Source organism: Syzygium oleosum, unplaced genomic scaffold (assembly GCF_021117445.2).
Source record: "Syzygium oleosum isolate NSW1041296 unplaced genomic scaffold, Sole_v2.1 Sole_v2.21, whole genome shotgun sequence".
In the NCBI taxonomy this organism is placed as follows: Eukaryota; Viridiplantae; Streptophyta; class Magnoliopsida; order Myrtales; family Myrtaceae; genus Syzygium; species Syzygium oleosum.
In genome coordinates, this window is record NW_026607505.1 from 5,200,426 (window position 1) to 5,211,590 (window position 11,165).

An 11,165-nucleotide genomic window follows, 5' to 3' on the forward strand; every position below is an offset into this window, starting at 1 on the left:
ATATGTGAAAGGTTAAGAAAGGGAAGTAATGGTAAAGTAACAATGGTAATCACAAAATCGAACAAAAGGTTGACTTACTTTCGTGAAACGACGAACTGAGGACTATAGAATATCTAACAGCGAAGAATCCACGAATGGGGCAGACATGTTAGAGTTTGCCAAGGTGGTATCGCCAGAAGGACATGCATCAAGATTAGAAGAAGAATAAGACAATTCTAAAGAGAAAGGTTCAAAAGTGGATGGAGGTGTGGAATCTTCTGGGAATAAATCCACTAAGGGTTGGTGAAGAAGGAAACATGAGTCGATGATATGAAGGGATGAGGATCCGAAGGGATAAAGAGATGAGAACATCTCGCGTTTCCAAAAGGTTACATGACGAGACACATGAAAACGATCGATGATATGATCTCAATATTTATACCCTTTGTGCACAATGCTATATCTAAAGAAGCAACATAAACAAGCATAAGGTCATAACTCCGTGCGTATGTGGATAAAGATGTACAAAACAAACACTACAAAGACTTGAAGAAGACTCTTACTGGGGACACTATCATATAAGCGCTCATAAGGAGAAATGTTACTTATGATAGGTGACAAAGTGCGGTAGATAGTATATGCAACAATAAAAGAAGCTTCTCAACATAACTATATTTTTAGACAAGAGGCGTAGATTAGAAGAGTGAATGTAATAACTAAAGTATACCTATGTTTACGCTCTCCTCGACCATTTCGTTCAAAAGTGCTTGGACAAGAACAATGAATGATAGTACCATTTTGGGAGAGAATGCTAAGAAATTCGGTGTCTTTATATTTCATGGCATAATCAGTACGAAAAACCTTGATTTCTTGAGAAAATTGTGTTTTCATGACAATAGAATCGAGATAAGTGTAAGTAACTTTAGATCGATTTTTCATAAGATAAAGTCACATATAATGACAGTGATTATTCACAAATTTTACAAAATAGCGAGAGCCTCCTTGGTGGGGATTGGAGATGGTTAACAAATATCAGAGTGAATTAGATCAAAAGAAAAATTAATGATATATTCATTAAGATCAAATGGCAAGGCAGAATATTTTCCCAACGAACATGATAGGCAATCAAAATGTTTATTGTCAACAAAATCTAAATGACCACTTGAAATTGAAGAACTTAATCTAGAGGAAGAAGTCAGCCTTAACTGAGAATGTCAAATTTAAGATGATATTGTGGCAGTACGACCAGTGAAAAGTTGGGAATATTAAGGAAACAAGCTCAAAAAAGTGTTTCACTCTATTGCTTGTTCCAATGGTCTGTCCCGTCCGTGGATTCTGTACATGACAACCATGAGAAGAGAATTGAATGCCAAAATCAAGTTCACTCAATTGTCTTACGGAAATCAAATTTAGTAAGAGTTTTAGAACTAGAAAGATATTAGGCAAGGATAATGTGGATGTTGAAATGTTTCTTGTATGGCTGACTCTCATTTATGAATTGTCAACTATTGTTAGATGATGTGGAACATTGTTTTAATAATAGATATGATTAAATGAAATATGGCATTCTCTTATCTTCTCATACATACATACATTTGTAAGAGGTACAATGTAGAAGCCCATGGGATCTTGAGGATCTAAACTAAAGAGTAAAACTAAACTAGAATCTTGGGTTAAATTTATCAAAGTCAAAATAGTAAAAAAAAGATCTATAAAGAATATAAAGAGTTGGATGATGAGGTAGATTATGTTTAGTACAGTGTAAATGATCGGTCAATTAATTTAAATGAAAGTAAAATTATTCATCAATGAACGTAAATAAGAAAGAAGGCAAATGCGATATGTAAAATGACAAAAGAGACTAAATAGAAAGTAAAATCAGTCACACAGGTGGCAGGAACTGATATGAAAATGATAAGACAGTTACAAAGAAATGACACAATAAGATTGGTAGAATGAGAAACTGGCACGAATGTAGAGAGGTAGGGTGTCTCTTCTGCAAAAAGATTGGTAAAATAAGAAACTTACACTGAACCAGGGGACACAAATGTAGTGAGGTAGGGTTTCTCTTCTACAAAAAGATTGGTAAAGTAAGAAACTTACACTGAACCAGGGGATACAAATGTAAAGAGGTAGGGTTTCTCTTCTACAATTGTAAGTGGTACAATGCAAAAGTTTTGCCTTCTACAAGCGAGAGCCGATTCTATGTCATATGTATATACTCGTGTAACTTTTTTTTTCATTTCTTGCCAGGAATTGTAAAATTTTTCTATCTCGCTCTCCAATCTAAAGTTTATGCAACCGTCGTATGTGAGAGAGCGGGTACACTGGACACTCAATGTATGGCAGTAATGAATTAACTTGTCAACCATTAACATTTGATCATTTTCCTTTCCATCGTACCATTGGTTCGTTTATTCGATTTGGGTCCAGAAAATCGATCATGAATCGAGGTATAATTTTAATTATAGTCGGTAAGGGTATTTATAATGAAGACGGGGGCATAATTATAGGTTATGCGGATGTAAATCAACGAGGGTAATCAATCACTAGATCGCGAGTTGAGACATTGCTTTGGAAGCGACCTAGGGTTTTTCCCGTTTCCAGCCTGGGGTGACTTCCAGCTAGTTTTGCTTGATGAAGGACTTCTAAAAATTTGACTGCGCTATATGAGGACATTATCTACTTTTCGAGGTGGAACAGTTACGTAGACTTGTTCTACTACTAACAACGTATAAAATCATACAGTGAAATATCTCGTAAATTGAATCGCGATTGGTCATGTGGGCGTTCCTATGTTGACCTTCGGTTCTAGGTATAACGGATTGAGCACGAATGCAAAAGTCAGAAGGTCAATCCTAGATAGACTTTGAAACTTGTTCATCTCTCTCTCTTTCCCTTCTTTCTGCAGAGTGTTTTTCAATTGAGATTCTCCTTTGAGCGCAAACCAAGTAAAAGTTCTATTAAATTAAAGGGATAAGTGTATTGAAAGTCCTAAAACTTATCACAAAAGTGCAATTGACCTAAAACTTTTACAAAGTATAATCAAGTCCTAAATATATCTCTAACATTTTCTCGAACTCAAGATGATTGAGTTTGAGAGAATAGATATAGAAAATGCCTAGGTGGATATGTTTCAGTGAAGACATCGACAGTCCATTCAGCGGATGAAGTGGAGACAAGTCGAATGGTGACATGAAGAACATGATATCGGATGAAATGACAATTTATTTCAATGTGCTTGGTGCGTCATCATAGCAGAACAATCATTCATTGCGATAACCAAAGTGCTATAAGAAAGTCCAATCCAAAATCTTAATCTAATAGGTGGTAGGAGACCAAAGAACTGTGATAGGTTGCATCGACGTTCCTATGTTAAGCTTCGGTTCTAGTTTTACCGAATCAATCATGGATGCAAAATCAGAAGGTCAATTCTAGATAGACTTTGAAACTTGTTCACCCCCTAGAGTTTTTCAATTGAGATTTCCATTTGAGCTCGGGAAAATTGTTAAAAAAGTCCTAAACCTATTGCACTTTTGCCAATTCTGTCCTAAACCTTTTAAGTTTGCCAATTCAGTCCTAAACCTTTTCACTTCTTTCCAATTCAGTCATAAACCTTTTCACTTCTTGCCAATTGGGTCCATTTTGCCGGCCGGTGCTGACGTGGCCACCCGTCCGGCGCTAACGTGGCCGTCCGGCCAATGCTAACGTGACAATTTTTAAATATTTTTTCGAATTTTTTAATATTTTTTTCAACATTTTCCCTCTGGCCTGTCCAGCGACCGGCGAACGGCCAGAGGCGCGGCCTCGCCGGCCTCTGGCGAAGCTCACCCCTGCCGACCACCGGCCAAGGCGAGCCTCACCTGCCGCTCTGAGGCCGGGCTCACCATGGCTGGGCAAGGCTCGACCTCGCCCAGATCCGGCGAGGTCGAGCCTCGCCCAACCGAGGCTAGCCCGGCCTCGCCCAGCCATGGCGAGGCCGACCTCGCCGTCGCTGGGTTTCGACCTCGCCTAGCCATGGTGAGGCCGACCTCGCCGTCGTTGGGTTTCACTCGCCGCCGCGATACCCAGCGACGGCGAGGCCAGCCTCGCCCAGCCATGGCGAGGCCGGCCTCGCAGCGGCGGGCGAGCTTCGCCAGAGGCCGACGGTGTCAACCTCGCCGGCCCGCGCCTCTGGCAGGTCGCCGATGGCCGGACCGGCCAGAGGGAATAGGCAGAAAAAAATATTAAAAAATTTGAAAAAAATATTTAAAAATTGCCACGTCAGCGTTGGCCGGACGGCCGGCGGCCATGTCAGTGCCGGCCGGACAAATGGATTGAATTGGCAAGAAGTGAAAAGGTTTAGGACTGAATTGGTAAAAGTGCAATAGGTTTAGGACTTTCTTGACAATTTTCCCTTTGAGCGCAGACCAAGTGAAAGTTCTGTTAAATGGAACTCAAGAGTCGCACATCTTATATAGAAGAATAGGTCTCTAGTTTCATTTCTTTCCCGACCAACCCATGTTCCTTTTCTTTTAGCAATGAAAATAGGATCCTGTCATTTGTACTAGACCAGGAACCCTAGATGTCCTTATTTGGACCGACTTTTGCTCCATAATAACCAAAACGGTCCAAACTAACCATGCCATGCATGATTTTACGTATTGCACAGTTTACTCAGATATACAAGGGTTTTAATAGGATAACGCGAGAGTTTGAATATAGATGAGAAATATGAATAGTAACATCGAATTCAAATATGCAAATTACATCGCCGAGAAACCGACCAGCCTAAGTTATGGCCACGCCATGACAAATATGCTGACACTGCAATGAAACTGCTATGTTGCATCAAAAACCTTTGATCTCAAAAGGCTAGAAATTGGTCACGAGAAATCAATCGCCAAAGGTCGGTCGGCACAGTATTTAACAACTGAATTTTTAGCCGGAGAATGTCTCTCCCGACCAACTATTTTGGTCGGTGCTGGAAATTGTCTCTATTTGGTTGCCGAAGACCTCCTTTTGCTATCAAAGTTGTTGATTTAACATAGTAAGTGATCGAAATATACAGTTACTTACCGTGTGTTTGGTTGCCGGAGCCTGTACCTTGGTATAGTCAAGTGAAAAATCCCTCTAGCTTATTTCGTATCTTCAGATAAATTATCTTCGTTTGAGGCTTCACAGCCAACACTCCGCCCGCTCATATCTAATCACAGCCACGCTCCGCCACGATCTCCACCCACAAGCCATTGACCTTGTCATGGCGCCACGCCTAGCTGCGAGTTCCCTCCCTCCACCTTTGTTGCCGCAAATCAGATTTGGCCGACCAGATCTGGAGCCATAGTGAAGGCAGGAAGGCGGAGCCACACGGATCTCGCTGATGACGCCGCCGGTGCATGATCGGCGAGGTGGCTTGTTCACAGACACGAGCCTTGCTCGTCCATGGTCGGTGACGCCACTGCTCTAGATCTGGAATTGTGCCTCCAAATTTGGTGATGACGGCTCATCCATGGCTACGAGACTACACAGCAAATTAAAAGGCAGATATCGACAGCGATGGACAAGTTGCTACGGCTACAAAGCTCGAAAAAAAAAGAGGAAGACGAAGCCGTCGAAGATGCACGGATTAAGATGATGCCAACCAAAAATGATGAATAGGGTGGCTTGATTTGGACGCGCAGTAGCGTTTGCCTGGACGCGATACTAGTGACAGAGGTGGAGGCGCCGGTGGTCGTCTAAGCAGATTTTTAATTTTTTATATTTAATTCCACATCAATATATATGTGTCAAGTTGTAATTGAATAAAAGCACAGAAATACATGTCACGTCAACCGATGACGTGATAAAAAGAAGGAAAAATGATACAAACAGTCATTGAACTTTGGCCCAATAAGCAATGTGGTCCCTGAACTTTAACCTAATGTTCAATTTGGCATCTGAACTTTTAATTTATTCAATATGGTCCCTTGACTTTTGATACATGTTCAATTTAGTCAATGAACTATATGAACATGTTCAATATATTCAGGGACCAAATTGAACATTAGACTAAAGTTCAGGGATTATAGTAAATAAATTAAAAATTCATGGACCAAATTGCATATTGAATCAAAGTTCATGGACTATTTATGTCATTATCCCTAAAATGAAATCACCGAATATTTTCTCCATTCTATGCTAAGCAAAGGGTTGGAATGCGAACATTTTTTGTTTATAATTTTGGGATTTTATTGAACATTTCATATGACGCGGCATGTGAAAGAAATCTGACGGTTCATTAATAAAAAAATAAAAAAATGGGGATTGATGTTACGTAGCTCTGCCATCATTTAACGTATGGACGAATGTAAGAGGTGAGGTTGCTAAAATGAAGGACTGATGCAAATTTAAGGCGAGATTATTCCTCGTGCTTGATGATTGTGCCGTCTGTTGATTAATGCTGGATGACGTGCTTCTTTCTGGTTTTTTTAGGTGGCTCAGGGATTCTTCCTCGGACACTATCGCATATCCCTAACCAATGAAAAGATAAAGTCCATTAAGATAATCAAGTGGGACCCAGTTGAACATACGAGCTACTCCATTAAACAATGCTCCATAATTGACTTAGTTTACATTTCTCAATCCAATTACACCATCAATGATTAAGTTCATTTATAGAGCATTCCTAACAGACGTTGCATCGCGTGTATTAAGGATATTTACTAACGAGGGTTTTTTTTTAAATTGTACGGTCGCCAACGTTCTGACCGTTCATATGTCATGGGCCGAAACTTTAAATCACAAACCTCGATTTGCTTTTTTTGTCCAAGCCAGCCTTATATGCTCTCACTCACAAATTCACATTAAGGGTGCGCTTGTTATACTTGAAATTTTATGATCACAGAAAATATTTTACATAAAAATCATTTTCAAGGAAAATAGTTAGTTTTTATTTGTTTGGTGATTTAGGAAAAGTGATTCTCCTCTCTCAATTTAAATTTATTGTTTTCAATTCATTAAAAAACACCTTCCATGAATCAATTAGTTGTCCGTTGTTCAAGCACAGAAAAGTTGGGAAATGGTTTTCCAAAAATAATTTTCCTTTTAAATAGACGGACCCCATGGAAGAAAATTTTAGAGAAAGAAGTTCTCGAGGATGCTGGCATTCGCTCGAATGCCTAGACGGATCCAAACGTAGGGATGACGCACGCGTATTAATTTACGATCCGATCAAACGGCGAATATCAAAGAGCCTCTAGAGCACCGACTGCTCAAAATTCCCACACTACCCTTTCATTTATAACGTGTTGCGGCGGACGCATCATGATCATCAACTGCTGGGCCCCACCCCCAGTAGCCATTTCCGGCTGTTCGTACGTATGACACCTCGCGCACACGCGCGCACACGCGAGCACAGTCTGATGTTCGGACGCATTACTAGGTGGGTCAGCATCAGGTGCGTCCGCCATCGAACCAACCCACGGGCCACTCACCGGGCCACACGTGTCCGTCAAGATCTCGCGCACAAATCCGGTGTAGTATGGCTGCCCCCGCCCGCATCTACCTTCGCAATTGGCATCTCGCCTCTCGATTCTCGGCATCTTCCATCAGATCCTATCCCCACTTGCTCCATCCGACGGCTCGCGTTCCTCGGCCCCCTTCTCTCTCCCCTGCACCCTATATATACCCACCCTCGGCCCTTCCCCAAACCTCGTGCTCATCGCTCGCCCATCTCTCTTCACTCCCACAGAGAGAGAAACCGCCGCCGCCACCGCCGCCGCCGCCGCGCCGGACTCGGCGATCGGAGAAGAAGAAGAGACGCGATGAACGACGCCATAGATTCCAGGGTCGAGGCGCTCGCGTTCCAGTACGTGAGCTTCGGGCTGTTCACGGTGGCCAGCAACCTCTGGACGCTGGTGGCCGTCGTGACCGCCGCCGTCAGCGTGTGGAGCATCAGGGCCGCCGCCGCCGGCTCCTCCGCCGTCCGGCGACGTCGCGAGCCGCGCGGCGATGGCGGCGCGATCAGCAGGTCCAGCGGGGACGGGCCGATCCCGGAGAGGCGACTGGCCGATGTCGCCGAGAGATCCGTACCGGCGGCCGCCGATGATTCGGGCGCGGCCTCGACGTCGGCCGGCTATCCGGGGAGCGAGCTGGGCGACGGAGTGACGAGAGGGAGGACGAAGTTCACCGCCTACTACAAGGACGACGGCGAACGCGAGCGCGAGGCGGCGTCGGCCGCCGCGGCGGTGGAGGAGGGGGAGGAGGAGGACGCCGCCGGGGAGGGCGGTTCTTGCGGGGGAGGAGAGTGGTGGGAGAGCTGGGAGAGAGTGTTGAAGGCGAGGAACGGGGAGATGTGGTGGTACAGGTGTCAGGACACGGGGGTGATAAACGGGGCGGTGGTGAGGCTGTGGGACGAGAGCAGATGCGGCAGCGGAAGGAGGGACAGCTCAGGCTGTGCTGTGTGGTAGGTGTAACGTGGAGCCAGAAGCCTGGTGGTAGCTGCGTAATTCGTGCGATAATAATAGCTCGGCGGTGACTCAGGATCAGCAGTGTAAATTTTATCTTTGGGAGCTTATTTGGTATTTGAGGTTGTAATTAATTGTACATAATCTTGTTGGTTAGAACAGCCAAAAAACCAGAGACGACATGAATGCAATGCAATGCAATGCTCTCGAGTTGCAGCTTCTGTTCTTGCTCTCTCCTTAGCCAATTCCTCTTTGATCCTGGGCATGCATGAGCCAGATCCTCTTTGAATTCGGGTTGTAGATCGGAGTTCGTTCAATGACCCCACCATTTAAGGAACTTGTTGGGTGAGGATTAAATGGTCTTTCGAAAGACAAAATGGAATTTTGGCAACACCCATTAACATTCAACCAAGAAATTTTTACATGGAAAGGAAAAAAACAAGAAAATCATAACACCCCATCTAAGAAAAACCAAACTCTCCCCCAGAATTCTCGCACATACCCACTATTAGATTCTTCTTCTGCTGCTGTTTGTTCCGCCTTTCAAAAAGTCCCACGGAGATAGAGATAGCTACAGAGATTGTAGGGAACAAGAAGGCACGTGTTAAGTGCTTAGCAGTTTGCTGGTCAAGCTTTTGCTGTCTGCACCTGTTTTGGTCTGTGGGTTCAGGGGAATACTCTTTTTCCGGGCATATTCCTTCGTTCATTGCTGGCTAGTTCCTTGCAGTTAGACCCCCCTATTTGTTTGGGAATACCAATTCGCCCTCCCAAATGAGGGAAGATTTCGTTTCGCTCCAAAAACTTTTGCCAATTCACCTGTAGACGAAACCAAAGTTCTTCCATTTAGCTCGATCTGAACAGGCCGACTCGAGGTTGTCATTGCAACAGCTCTGACTTTTGCCAATCGAGGTTGTCATTGCAACAGCTCTGACTTTTGCCAATCGAATCGTGGGGCGATGTAGTTCCGAATTCTTAGACCGCGTTTTAGTAATTTGGATGGTGCTCACGGACTACTGAAGTATTCTCTTCCTCCAGCAATGTGACATGGAGACTTGATAGTGTGGAACCTGCGGAACTAAAGAAACGGGTACTGAAGTTGGAACTGTTCGAAGATTTGCTATTTTGTCATGCGTATTGAGACGGTGAGGAGAAGCTTTCCGCCTTTTCGACAACTTTCGTTGCACCTATTTCTCATCACATATTAACTTCACGAATTTTGTTAATAAGTGTCCATAGAGCAGTTGTCAAATACCCAAATAGAGAAACTTATTATTCTTAGTGCACTTTTTCCCTCGTATTATATATAATCAGCGCATTGAAAATAAAAAAGATTTCCTTATTAAGCATGGTTTTAAGAACCCACTGAGCACTCATTAATAAGACCTTTTTTGCATATTAATTGGATTGTCCTCAGCCTACAAGTTGTTACTCTTTGAGTGTCGTGTACTTGCTTGACAATATATCTTGCTGGTGCCTGGAATGCACGAAAAGCCAAAGCTCAGTCGCTCATGGCAGAAGAGGGGGAAATTGGATTTCATTGGTCAAGGCAATCTTAAGGGACAAGAATTCCCTAATTCTTGCCAAACAGTAGTTCGGAAGATGCCGGTGATTTGTTGCATTGCGCATGCTTTTGATGAGACTAGCTGCTTAGGTTGCCCACCTAATTCTCTTATTACTGCTCCTAAACAAGGGATGTTAGGACGTTACTTTAGTTTAAGCCCACCGCTATTGACCGTAAATAGAGCTTTACACGGAGCACAAGCGAAGCTTTACTTGGTCTCTAGGACTGAAAAACAAAAACTTGTTTCGACTTGAATCTATAGATCAAGTACAATTCGATCGATGATAGTGAAAATCTCATAAGTTGAGCTCACGCAAAAACTCGTGTGATTAATGGCTGAGATTGACCCATTCCCACGTGGATTTTGGTCCAGGCAACTGTCACCTATACTGATGGAATATTTAAATATTTAAATCTCGTTAGCTTAAGGTTTTAAAACGGTTGCAGTGATTTCCAAAAAATCTCACATGGTATCAAAGCTCAAGTTAGTAATAAGTTTGAACCCAACGTTCACACGATAGATACGTTGTTGCTGCTTCGATCTAGGGCCCAATGCGTGAGGGGGAGATTATTGGGGTTATCCTGTATCGGTTGTGGAAGAAATTGATGGTCAGTCTATAAGTGTGAGGGAAAGTCTCATCCTTTAAACTAGTTTTTCAGATAAGAAAGGCACAATAGCGCCTATACAACCACAGGAGCGTACCCAAAAAAGGATTTTCGGATATTCGTCTCTCGATGGGGACATTGGACCACATAAAACTCGGCTTTTGGGCAACTCACGCAAAACTCGCATGATTAATAGCTAAAATTGACCTGTTTTCATCCGGATGCGGGTTAGGGCAACTGTCGCCTCTACAATGCCCTCACACCACATAATGACAACCACACAGGCATACCCAGGAAAGGGACCATCGGCGATTTGTCTCTCAACGGGACAACGTTGCACCACATAAAACTCGGCTTTCGGGCATTCTCGCTCAATGCACACTCTCTATCCTTCTTCAGGCACCAAAAATGTCAGGGCATCCACACTTTCGCGATCGCAGTGAACACTTGTGGGGCTACATCGTCTTTCACCGGACGCCACAACGAGGGGCCAAAGCCACCGGCGGCCACCAGACGAGATTGAGAGGGACCGCGGGGCCTTGTCATTAGTCTCACCCAGATGATGTTTCCGACCAATGTCCAGCCTTTGTCCTCAC

At 43.6% G+C, this 11,165-nt stretch overlaps 1 protein-coding gene across 1 annotated transcript; it reads left to right on the forward strand.

Annotated features, from left to right (window-relative positions):
• The first annotated feature begins 7,760 nt into the window (after positions 1 to 7,760).
• On the forward strand, positions 7,761 to 8,405 carry LOC115671119 (uncharacterized). The gene has a single exon (XM_030592595.1). It carries the CDS (start codon positions 7,761 to 7,763, stop codon positions 8,403 to 8,405), a length of 645 nt encoding a protein of 214 aa, XP_030448455.1.
• The last annotated feature ends 2,760 nt before the right edge of the window (positions 8,406 to 11,165 follow it).

Coding starts and splice junctions, on each gene's coding strand:
- LOC115671119 (XM_030592595.1), top strand. CDS start 7,761: ATGAACGACGCCATAGATTCCAGGGTCGAGGCGCTCGCGTTCCAGTAC.